The 13,140-nt window shown below is 34.7% G+C and overlaps 1 protein-coding gene across 4 annotated transcripts in view; it reads left to right on the top strand.

Annotated features, from left to right (window-relative positions):
* Positions 1-13,140, top strand: part of milt (trafficking kinesin-binding protein milt) — a 98,348-nt gene that overhangs the window by 25,733 nt on the left and 59,475 nt on the right. The window contains exons 1-3 of one of the 4 annotated variants that reach the window (XM_046625150.2): positions 1,230-1,735; positions 2,027-2,487; positions 12,784-12,888. In XM_046625150.2, the coding sequence (XP_046481106.1) occupies positions 2,388-2,487; positions 12,784-12,888 (205 nt within the window). In that variant the 5' untranslated portion in view covers positions 1,230-1,735; positions 2,027-2,387. Of the gene's footprint in view, positions 1-1,229; positions 2,488-7,804; positions 7,999-12,783; positions 12,889-13,140 lie in introns of those variants that run through there. The other 3 variants (XM_069136605.1, XM_046625151.2, XM_046625148.1) reach the window with 3 other exon arrangements.

The following is a 13,140-nucleotide window of genomic DNA, read 5'->3' as shown; positions in this document are numbered from 1 at the left end:
CCAAGGAACGTCCGAATATCCGATTAGGCAAGGTGGAAATAAGTTTTGACAAGAGATAGAAGCAACGTCTAAATTTGGCCCTCGGCGCTGATCGATCTCTCCTCTTGACGAGGCAGGCAGGCATGCCGTGTATACATATGGGGCATTCCAGGTCAATTCGACAAGGGTCTGACCCTCACCCTCTCCAACCTGAGTCTTAATGACCGGAGGTGTTTCGTTAGCCTAAAATACACATCTCCGAATTTTTCTCAGATTTTTACCAACCACCCTGACGCCCCCCCGACCCCTTAATAAGGGATGATATTTTCGAAAACGGTCAATCGGACATTTTTGAAAATTATGAAAAAAATCACATAAATTCTGTAGCCGAAAAGAAAAATATCCCAACCAAAATCGACGTGGGCAGGTGAAACGGTAATTTTTTATCAATTTTTTTTACCGAATAATTTTTTTTTCTTTTTTTTCAGTAATTTTGATTTTTTTCGCATTTTTCAGGATTCAATTTTTCAGGAAGTAATATAAATATTACTTTCTCGATGGTGTTGCATTTACGAACATATATTGAATCCTGAAAAATGCGAAAAAAAATCAAAATTACTGAAAAAAAAAAAAAAATTATTCGGTAAAAAAATTGTTAAAAAATAACCTTCTTGCCTGCCCACTTCGATTTTGGCTGGGATGTTTTTCTTTTCGGCTACAGAATTTATGCGGTTTTTTTCATAATTTTCAAAAATGTCCGATTGACCGTTTTCGAAAATATCATCCCTTAAGGGGACGGGGGGGGGGGTCAGGGTGTTTGGTAAAAATCTGAGAAAAATTTGGGGAATGTTATTTTAGGCTAACGAAACACATCCGGTCATTAAGACTCGGATTGGAGAGGTTGGGGGTCAGACCCTTGTCGAATTGACCTGGAATGCCCCGTACATACATAATTCTCCGGGTAAGGTCGTCACGTTCGCTTTCCTCGAGCCCCTCGAGCCTTGAACCTCGAACCTTGACCCAAAATGCTTTCGCACCGTATCTCGGTTTCCTCGTTTCCTCCTTTCCTCCGAATCGCCTCCGAAGCTTTTCCATTTCTTTCAAGCAGGCACCGAAAGCTCTGTTCGTCGGTACATCATCCTTGGCATAAACTTTAACCAGACGGTAAAAATTGGAGCTGGCTCGAGTCCAGTGACGAGTGTTTGGTCACGACGGTATTCTCGTCGCCTCCCTCCTGGTGGAAAGTGCTCGGTCGTTCCCTTCTTCTACTTCTTCTTCTTCATCACTCCTAGAGCGATAGCTATTCTTCGTTAGCCTCGGCGTCGATCGGGGTCGAAGAAATTTTTCCCTCGAATACGTCGGGAATTGAGGAAATTTTTCTATATATAAAACAAATGGGGGAGACTGTAAACAGGGGTGAAATTTTCTGCGGTAAATAACGTTTTCGCAAACCGATACAAACGGCGACCAGACGTCTCTTTGGCCGAAGATCGTTGCGAGGAACCCTAATCAACCGGATATTGTTGGGAATATCGCGTAACGCGGTGATCGTATGGTGTTAACGAAGTTCATTTTCGTGCGGGTTTTAAAACCGACCGTTTGACCAACCGACGCATGAATGGTGCTATTAATAAAGCAACTTGTGTTGAAGTGGTCTGAATTCGATTTTCGTACGCCGTTACGCAATTCGTGTAACAAATAGTACACTGAGAAAAATTTCATTTCTTACGGTAACCAGAAGAATTCAGTAAAACAGGTATCGTTAAAAAAAACTGTTTCAATATTGTTGGAATTAGGAAAAACGAGGCACGCCGAAAAATTTTGTTTCTGAGGTTTACTTTACTTTTTTAGTCAAACAAGGCTTTAACGTCAATTTATCGTTGCACGAGCGTTAAATTTTCGCAACAGTTGCGAGAAAATATATTCACAGAGATCGTAATGATAAAGAATAGTAACAAGTATTAGACTCTTCGGTAACAGTTGAAAAAGTAATTTTCATTTTCTACCTGGTACTGAATTTTTCAATTGTGGTAAAAAATGAAAATAGTCAAGGACTGAGCGGTAACCGGAAGAAGAAATTTCTCTCGGTGTACATTTCGCGATAACGAGCATTGAAAAAAGTCTTTATTCGAGCCGAGATAAAGAGACGAAAAGAAAATGATGTGAATTGTGATATAATATGGTGTGAAATGCGAGACGCTGCTTTCATAATCAGACTCTTTCATAATCAGACCAAAGTGAAACCGGACAATCTCAAGCCTCTCGTCGACCTTCGATTTTCTCGACACGTGATTATAAACGACGTTAATTAATATTCCATTCGGGGGGTAAACGGCTCGCGAATATTGTTAAATATTTAAACGACAAGGAGGCGAAGGGATTCCGTATTCGCCTGGTGGTGGCGAAGTATGTTCTTGGGGGCCGGACGAAGTGGACGGCCAAGTGGCCCGGCAAGGCTCAAGGATCTCAGGGAGAGGCGGGAACTCATCCTCAACAAGTGGCGAGATGGTACCTTAAAAACTATTCCTACGTCGTTGTCAACCCCGAAAAATCCGCGAATTATCCCCTTTGCCGAATGATCGGTTCCGCATTCCCGCTGTTTAATTTCTTAGTCATTCGTGGTAGTCACTGTGCTCAGGAAAATTTTACCGCATCCGGAAAATAGTCTGCAGGGAAAAGACTGTGAATTTTTTTACCGGGGAAAACCTTTCGTGACCGGACGGAATGAGGAGAGGAATGAAACCGTTTTTAACCACGTTTTTTACCCCATCGACTGCATTGTATATGGATCATAAATGCGTTTTTGAATACCGAAAAAATGATAGTTTGGTCAGGAAAAGTCGGGAATTTTTTTCACTATTCTCAGTGGCCACCATATTATTTATGAAAATTGATTTTATTCATTATTAAGTGCATGTTTTCATCAGTTTTGTTTATGCCACAAATTCTATCATTCCTTGATTCTTAATGTTTTTTAGATAAGGATATCCAATTTTTTTTTTTTATTTTTTTTTTTTTTTTCATCACGTGATCATTTATCTGCGCATCCTTTTGCATGATTTTAATCATAAAATGCTTGATTCAAACACTGACTAACGTCTCAAAAGTTCTATTCAATTTAACAAGTGACTTTGAATTGTTTTCAAGTGTGGGAATATCTTTTTTTCATCCACGGAACTGAATTTCTGATATTTTATTTAGTCTGAATGTAACGAAAACGAGAGGTAAATAATAATTTCGAAAGAGGAATTAACGTTTTCAAACATTTGTATTCAAACTTGACTGGAAGTTAATTTTCTCACCGGCATCTATGTGATAATATATTAATATTAAGAAAGTAAAAATGTAACACCAAGATTATATTAGTTGAAATTGATCGATGGAAATCTGTTACATAAGTGGAAGAAAAACCTTTGAAAGCGGCTTAATTTATCATAATCTATAAATACGAAACCTTGTAATATATGTTTTTGTTTAAATACTAATCGTATAAATGTAGAAAGTTGTCGTTTTACTTTTTAACCTACGGAAGAAGAAAAAGTTTCAACGGTTGAAGAGAAAAATCTTTAAAAAATTCTGTACACTTTACAGCTATAATCGAGTTACTAGAGAAACAACAAAGGAGGCCGGAACTAATTTTTAAAATTTACTCGAGAAATTATGCCGGCGGACTTTTGAAGTTTAAGAAATAAAATAATAACATTTTCGTTTAAATATGAAAAAAAGTAACGATTAAATTATGTATGTTAATTTTAGTGAAAAGTTTGCAAAATTTTTAGATACGAATTCAAATGCTAGAAATTCACGACTCTTCATTCGTAATATTTTTTGCACGAATCATAAATAACATCGCGGCAGTAATTAGACACAGTTAAAAATTAGTCACCGGACTTGCGTTAGGTCATCTTGGACCGAGAAGCTCGTTCAATGCCGGTTCACACCAGTTTTCTACGGAGCTAAATTGTGCTTCCAATTGTTTCGGGTTTCATAAGCCTCGGTTATCATAAGAACGAGACTTTTGTTCTCAAACGTTTCCATTTTCTGCTGCTATAACTTTTGCGTTTCTCTCTCTCACTCTCTCTTTTTTTTTTTTCATCGAGTAACTCATTATTCATACGCGCCTAAACATCTTGATCAAGTCATATTTTCAACGTTGTTTATTATCGTACAAAAATGTTGTATTGCTGGAACGGAAGAGAAAAAATCTGCACATTTTTTAATGTCAAAAATGTTTTTGGAAAAATTCCGAATTATTTTCACTACACTGAGAGACATTTTTAGTTTCGGTTACCGATCAGTTCTTAACTAACGTGTGAAACTACGCAGACACTTGTTTAATCGATCCTTTTACGTGTTTACGTAATGTTGATAACTGATAATTTTTTTTATCAACGAACTGAAAGCAATCCATAACTCGTAGTTTAAATTTCTGAGAAATCGGAAGGATTCGAAAATATGTCGTCACTTACATTTAAATGTTGTTTCGATTTTTCATGTGTAATGTATAACGTTCTTTTTCATTCCTATTCTACGTTGGTTGTAAGTCAAAGCTGAAAAGTTCGACACTCTTCTCGAATAAAAGGTTCGGCTTGGTATAAACTTTTGGCGACATTATGTAACAGCGAGCAAAGTGCAGATCACGTACACGGATTTGTTTAAACGGAATTCGGTGTTGTATAAATACGTAATACCGATTTGCTTCGGTCGTATTTTAGGCGCGGTAATAGCAGAATGAACTTTGCCGAAATTCAGGTATAAAATTAGTCCTCCAATTAGGCCTGACGTTTTTTTCCTCCGACCGATATTTATCGGTATAGAATTCGAAATATTCCATATGAAATTTAAAAAAAGCACAGCCACAAATCTTATCTAATCAATGAACGTTGAAATATTTTTATTGATCGTACACGAAAAAAGCCCATATTTATTTAACTGCGATGCAAGTTTGTGAAAAAAACCGAAGTTTGTGTTTTCAAATCTTGTTAAAAATTTTTTTGAAAATCGTCGTATCGCGATTCGAAATCATTAAATAATCTATCGGATCAAAATCGTCGAGAGTTTTCAGTCTTAAGTTTAATCGCGCGTTCCTTAACGATCAATGATTCTGATCTTTCACGGTTTTGTCGGTAAAGTCACTCTCTGTTTCGATCTAGCTTAGATCGGTAAGCCTCGACTGTTCTCTGCTATCTGGCGCCACTATCTGAAAGCGTTGACAGCTTCTTTTTACTCGATTCTATCTAACGAGAGGTTCGTTTGAAATAAAAACGTTCAGAATTATCGCAACGATATAACCAGTAGAATAAATGACAATAAAATTAAAGTAAAAGTAATAAAATACAAAGAAACGATGTAAAGAATAACTTGCAGTCTTCCGGTGAAGCGAAACCGGCAACAAATTGTCGACGTAATGATTTCCACTCCTTTAAAATAACAACTGCAACAATAATAATAACAGTAATAATAGTAATAATAACAGCTTGAGGTTGATTAAAATTAGAAAGAAGGATTTTGCATAAATGCGTGAAATTAGCTAATCTTTCATACTTCATAATATTGTAACGATTTGAAGTTACTTTAAATAAAATGGTTTACGTAGATATTAAAAATTTTGCAAATTTAGTGAAACACAGAAAATGGCGTTAAATAATATAATTTTCAAAATTTGTTCAAATACATGCACTCTTTTTTAAGTCTGAAGCTTGATTCATCTATTTTATCATATACATATAAATCGCAGTTCTCCCGTTTGTTTTTTTTTTTTCCCCCTCTTGTTTTATATATATATTATATATAGGGCATTCCATGACGTCACGATCAATATTCTACGTCGATGTCTCAAATCGGCTTTATAATTTTTTACGTGGAAGTACATGACGAAAAACGCACTCGACATTTTTTCAGAATTTTTCGCCCCAGCGTGTCTGAAGTATGATTTAAAAACTTAAAAGAAGAAAACCCAATTTATAGAATCCGAAAAAATTCAGAAAAATCTTATAAATTATAACAATATTTTCGATACCTATAAGAAGATGGATATTTCGTAACTTCAAAAGATGAACAGGAAAAATTTAAAAACAAAAATGTCATTATTTAATTGCATTTTTGACATAAGAACGAACATGAAAGCTTATGGTAATATTTTTCTGAATAGATATTTTTCGGTATTTATTACAATGAGCTTTTACATTCATTCTGATTTCAAAAATTCAATCAAATAATTAAAAAACATTCGTTTCATTTTTTCCATTCATCTTTTGAACTGATAAAATCTCCATCTTTTAATACGTGTCGAAAATTTTGATATATTTTATAAGATTTCATGAAGTGGGGTTTTTTTTTTTTTTTCAAGGTTTTAAATCATATTTCAGACACGCTGGGTCGGAAAATTCCAAAAACAATTTCGATTGCGTTTTTCGTCATGTACTTCCATGCAAAAAATTATAAACCCAATCTGAAACATCGACGCAGAATTTTGATCGTGATGTCATAGAATGCCCCATATATATATTTGATAAATAATGTATACTTTGTACGGGTGTTTTATTGATCTGAAATTCTCTCGTATGATAAGTTCCATTGGCCCACGTGGAGCAGATTGCTCGATTGGAAAGGTAGAACAGCCCTCACCTTTCAGGTGCTTCGACTTGCAGGTAAAAAGATAACTTTGCCCCGTTGCTAAAACAGTGACGGATTTCTTTGATAATACGTAGTTAACAGCGGCTCCGCAGGTGCGGCAGCACCTTGTCATTCGGCGTAAACTCTGAAATCTCTGACATCGATACAGAATCCGAAATACGCCAAATTAACGGAGACAAGAGATCGGCGTTAAGTAGGCTTAATAATCATGGCTCATCATATATGACGGTACATCGTTTTTTGGATAAACGCAGTTTTTTTTTTTTTTTTGGTTTTTCTTTTCTCCTTTTTTCCCCATTCAATTTCAGAAAAACAATACGTTTTATCGGGAATTATTTAAAAACGAGAGACTCGGGCGTTGCGTATGAATTTAAAAATTCGCACAACGTTTCAAGGCTGGTAAATTTTTATGCAATTTTCATTTATTTACCGTGTCCTGAAAAAAGCACGGCTATGTAATTTTTTTTTTTTTTTTAATTCACCCGAATTGTTCATAGAATCGAGCAAACAGTTGAAATCATTTCACAGATGAACTCTGGGTATTACGAAGTTCTGGTCGTTTTTGACAGTAATAACGACAATTTCTTTACGTTCGTGTAATTGAAACCGTAATCCGCATTGCGGACAATCAATAAACTGGATTGAATTTTACAAAGCTTGAATATACGTTCATCGAATATCGCTAATTTTTACAACGAGCCGAGAATATGTGTTTTAAAAAAAGAAAGAAAAAAGAAACAAGGATGAATCGAAAAAGTTTTTTCTGATCAGGGACGCAACTGTTTAAAATTATTGCTGAAATAAAAATACGCGTACGTGAAAGAATGGAAAAAGTTGTTATCTTCACTTTCTCATTCGTCAAAACAATCCAAACATTACATAGCCCTGTGAGGATGAAAAAAAAAAATATATGTACGAGACAATACATACATATGCTGATATTAAAAGCTTTAATTATGGAAAATTGATCATACGTAATAAATTTAGATAAAAGTTGAAAGGTCAGTGTCGAACACGCTGTCGGCATTGCAAAATTTTCTGCGCCGACTCCGAGCTCTGTGCGAATAAAAAATTGCACGCTTATAAATATGCGCCGCATCTTCTCCGTCGCTCGAGTATTAAAAAAGCCTCAAGCGTAGAAGTGCACGAATATCGACGGTTAGTTTGATACCCGAAATGAATGCCTGGAGAAGACAAAAAAAAAAACAGTATACGAATTAACGTACGAATAGTAAATGAATGAACAAGTAATGAACGTCCAAGTCGTGAATCGATGGTGAAAAAATTAATATCGAACTTTGTGATGTTTGTGAAAATTTAACGATGCAACCGATGCGACAACTGCGTGAAACGGTGAAATAGTAAGAAACACAATAATGAAAGGTTTGTCTTCTTGATAAAATGTACACGGTTTGTGAAACGAACGAATTCAGCGTCCGAGGGTGGTTTCTACTTTCGTTAAGGTCGCGTAGGGCTCTTCATTACCGACCGAGCAAACTCACCCCTTTTTCTTCCTATATCTGTTAAACGAACGAACGGAAAGCGCTCAAATTTCAACTGTGCGTCGCTCGTTTGTAACGGAATTCAAAAAAGTTGTACTCGTATCGCGAAAATGGTCGAAATAATGGGTGGTGATTTTTTTTGACACGTGCTACTATTTCTACATTTACTACGCACTGCATGACCTTAAGCCGTGTTTCCAATTCCGCTTGCTTCCCCGCGATTTGAAATTGCGTCGTCGTCAAAGTGGACAATTTTTACTATTCTTGTTATTATTTTTCAACTTTATTTATACTTTGCTTCGAAATCAATTTCATTTTTGTATACAATGGTTTTTCTTTTTCTCCTTACTCGCGACGTTTTACAAAGAATGCGTGAAGCGAAAGGAAAAGTAATATTTGATACTTGGTGAATCAATTTTCAACGTATTTTTTTAACTTTGTGATTATTTTATTATATATTTTATATTTTATTAACTATTTTATGTGATGGAATTGAAAGTTGAAACTTGGACATTCGCTTTAGTGATATGTGTTATAATATGTACATTAAGGTGAGAAAATTTCTAAATTTCTGAATTGATGAGAAAAAACTCATCTGAATTTGATCTTATCAAATAAATAACTTGACGAACTCGTGACGGAGACATTTTGATTCCTGTATTGAGAGAAAAATGTCTCAGTCAAATAAATTGATTTCATTACAAAATGATTTGAAAATTAACTCCGTGGGTAAAGAAGGGTTTCTATATCTATGATAAATATACACTTTACTTCTGACAGGTTAACGATAATTGATTAATCGTACAAATAAATCATTTCACATGTCAATATAATACAAGTAAATCATCGTTTTAGTGTATTTATACCGGACGTGAAAACAAACCAAAACCGTAAATGAATTTAAACACTTATCATGAAAATTTCACTGGTCAAAAAATTCATCCACACTGAGAAAAATTTTTGGTCCCAGTTACCGCTCAGTCCTTAACTATTTTCATTTTTTTACCATAATCGAAAAATATAGTTCTAGGTAGAAAATGAAAATTAGTTTTCTACCTGTTACCGAAAAGTCTAGTTTCCGTTACTATTCTTTCTCATTACGATCACTGTTGCTATATTTTCTTGTAAATGTTGCGAAAATTTAATGCTTGTGGAACAATAAATTGACGTTAAAGCCTTGTTTAACTAAAAAAGTAGACTAAACCTCACGAACTGATTTTGCGTTTCAATTACCAAAAAAGGATCGACGATAGCGCAAAATGGTTACGCGTGCCTCGTTTTTCATAACTCCAACAATGTTCAAACAGTTATTTTAACGATACCTGTCTTAGTGAATTTATCTAGTCACTATAACAAATGAAATTTTTCTCAGTGCATAATTTAGATATACAAACGATGGATTTTATTCATCTGAGTTTTTTTCTCGAAACAATTTTGGCCGGACAACAACTTCCGTTGAAAAACAAAAAAATAGAAAAAATTGTGCAACAGCTTCACATTTTACCGACTCAAAATACACGAAAATCGCAATTTTTAATAATCAGATATTAAAATTTGAATACATCACTGTATCCGAGTACTTTTGAAATTTTTCTCGACAATTTTTCTGGAGATACCAAATGCGCCTAAAAATTTTGTGCTCGCATGGTTTTCAAAAATAAAAATATTTCAAAAAAAAAATAATCACGCCATAAGAATTTCTTATCTTCCCCTGAGAGAATTCACCGGCCATAAATTCACCTGTTCCCGTATTCTCGAGATGCCGGGATTTCAAGAGACGAGGATCGTTAGGTTCTAGAATGCGCTGCTGCTGCGGGCGAATAGCGGGACTGCGTAGCAGATATAGTTAAAACGTTGCTTTCTACGGGAGATAAAAACACCGCGTGTGTGTTCACGATAATCTGCATCTACACTAGACTGGGCCAAAAAAATTGACTATTTTTTTTTTTTTGGAAAAATATATTGAGAATATCATTCAGTATGGCAAAAAAAAAAATTTCATGAAATTTTAAGCCCTCAATATTAACTTTAAGAGGTCTATCATCGCTGTTTTTGATTTTTAGTAATAATTTGATGTTTTACGTCAGAACTGTCGAAATATTGAAGTGAAAAAATTTATGTTCACTTACCCCTTTATAAAATTAAATTCCCTACAAAAAAGGTCTGATTATAGATTTTTGTCAGACAAGCCGTTTCCGAGTAATTAAGCTTAATAAATTGATATAATTTCTCGATTTGACTTTTTTAATTTGGAATTTCGTGACTAACGAATCAATGAATGTATAAAAAAGATCATGACAGATTCTTAAAGGAAATTTAATGTTCTACAAAAAAGATCTCTTAATATTTTTGCCTCAATTTAATTTTTCAAAAGTTATTCTCAATTAAAATTGAAGAAAAAATTGAATTTAATCTACACCCATTTGTAATCTCTCGTCCCTTTTAAATTGTAATTCAAACGCAGCGATCGCTGTATTTAAACCATTCGTGATATACGAAACGAGTTATCGAGCTTTCGAGCTTTCGGCAGCTGTTTCGTTCAACGAACCTTGACGTTTTTCACTCTTAACTACTCGTTTGCCTACAATTGCCAAAGAGGATTGAAGGGAAAAATTTTTGGACAAATAATTATGACATTTCGAAAAACTGAACTGAAAGAAAGAAACGGAGATTAGAATAGATTCGAATTTTGTTAAGTTTATAATTTGTAGCCGAAAGTTTTTAAGCTTTTGCGCGAAGCTCGACCGTTTTTTACAGATGACGTTCGACGTTCTCAAAGGAACATGTCGGCGAAACTCTGGACGTTTTCGATTTTCTCAAAAATATATAAACAATTTCGAAAAAAGAATAAAATTTCCATCATTGATCTCCAAAATTAATATTTTATATTAACTATTTTTTGTATATTTTAGTTTCAATAGTTTATATAAAATATTGATTTTGTAAATCAAAGAAAAAAAAAAAAAAAAAAACTTTTTCGTTTTTCACATAAAGAATAAAAATTTTTATCCGTAAATATTAAATTCCCTAAATTAATTTTTTAACTTTTTTCTCTTTTATTAAAAACAATCAAAAATCACAAGTATGAACTCGTAATATAAAGCTCCGTAAAACAAGTGATTTTCACTCGGTTCCAATCAGTCAATATTCCACAGGTGTCCAGGAATTGTTTAAAATAACGTCAAAAATTGGTGTTTTTAAAAAAGTTCCTTGCGTTACGGTCCTCGTCCCTCAAAATCTGAAAAAAAAATCTACAGCTATTGGAGAACCGTAGGGAATAAAAGTTACCATGGAAATAACGATCCGATGAATTTTCAAAAAAAATTTCAAACAAAAGAGGTTCGATGAACTTCAGATTTCGACGATGAGAATCGTAACGCAACGAGTATTTAGAAAAACAATCACTTTTTTACGTTATTTTAAATAATCACTGCACACACATGGAAAGTAACCGAATAGAATCGATTGAAAACCACTCGTTTTGTGGAGTTTTGTTACGAGTTGAAATTCGAAGCAAATCTTACAAGTCTGGAGTTTCATTGACGTGTCCTCTTAACCAGACCGAAAAGCAATTTCGTCCAGGATATAATTAATATCGTATACTGGAAGGAAGTCAAACGGTGTAACGTATAACTTAACGAAGCTATCGACCCTCTGCCTCCAGGATATCGATATCCCGTCTCGGGTTTCGGTATCGAGGCTCTTCTTTCGGCTTCGGAAGGTGTTCTCAGTTGCATGTGATAATAATGAACTAATTAGCGGTGAACCCGGGAAGCGAGGGTTAAAAAACGGTGTGAAATAACAGCTGCGTTTTAATGCCGGTCGCAAAACGGATCGGACGTAAAAAAGTACAATGGCACGGTAGAAGTATAGAAATGTTTGAAAAAACAAAAAAAAAAAAAAAAAAAAAATAGAAGGGTGATAATATCGAATTTTTAAAGCAGCGAAAATTTGACCTATAGAATTTAACAAATGTGGAAAAGAGAAAATCTAAACATCAACGTAAAAGGGTCGGAATACAGAATGCCAAAATGTAGAATCGGCAGAATCTGTGGTAAAAAAAATGAAGCCAAATTCGGTCGAGATTCCGGTATAAAAAGGTTAATTTGTGTGGCTTCATTTTTTTTTACCCTAGAACCTCGGTCCGTGCCACTCTGGCGATTTTTCGGCGATATTGTCACGCATATTGGAAGACTCTGTAATTTTTTCAGCAACGAAAAAAGGGTCCGTTTTCAATAAAAAAAATAATTTCTTCCTTCTTTGGTAAAAAATCAGCGTTACCGGAACGTAAAACTTTTTTCAATAATTCCTCTCGAAAGCTAACAAAAAACTACAACTTTTATGCAAAGTCATCTTTTTTCAGTTACTTCTAGTTTCCGATATATATTCATTTGAAAATAAAACGGCAATTTCTCAAATAACGAATTAAAAAATCTGAAAAAATTCACATAGAGTACCTTTCATCAGTACTTCGATATAACCAATTATGGGGCAGATCTGAGATGGTCGAAAAAAAAGTGGCCGAGTCGACGGAGAATCCCTCACAGATAGATGCTTTGCAACTCGTGCAGCAACTCGCTTCTTCGGGGTCACGTATTTACAGTATGTAGGTATTAGATGAGAGAATTTACCGCGGCGTTACAACGGGATGCTGTTTATTTTCCAGAGGTATGCAGTGGCGGGGAACTTCCTGAGGTAGAGATCATTAGCTTGCTCGAGGAACAGATACCCAGGTACCGTCTACGGGCCGACACTCTCACGCAGTTTCAAGGTGAGTCAATTTTCCTTAGCCTTTTATACAATATTTTTACCTACTTTTCGTTTCGTATTCGTATCGATCAGTTTTTTTTTTTTTTTTTTTTTTTTTTTTTTTTTGAAATATCAATTTTTTTTCCATCAGAAACTTAGCCTTGAATGTGAAATTTTTCAAATTTACCGAGTGTGATTTCGTCCAAACGAAGGCGGCGATTAAAGAGTCCTTACAAGCATCAAAATCTTTCAGAATCAAAATATACGACTTAAA

This window comes from Neodiprion pinetum, chromosome 5, assembly GCF_021155775.2.
Source record: "Neodiprion pinetum isolate iyNeoPine1 chromosome 5, iyNeoPine1.2, whole genome shotgun sequence".
NCBI lineage: Eukaryota > Metazoa > Arthropoda > Insecta > Hymenoptera > Diprionidae > Neodiprion > Neodiprion pinetum.
The sequence above is the reverse complement of the archived record's forward strand: the minus strand, read 5'-3'. Positions and strand labels throughout refer to the sequence as shown.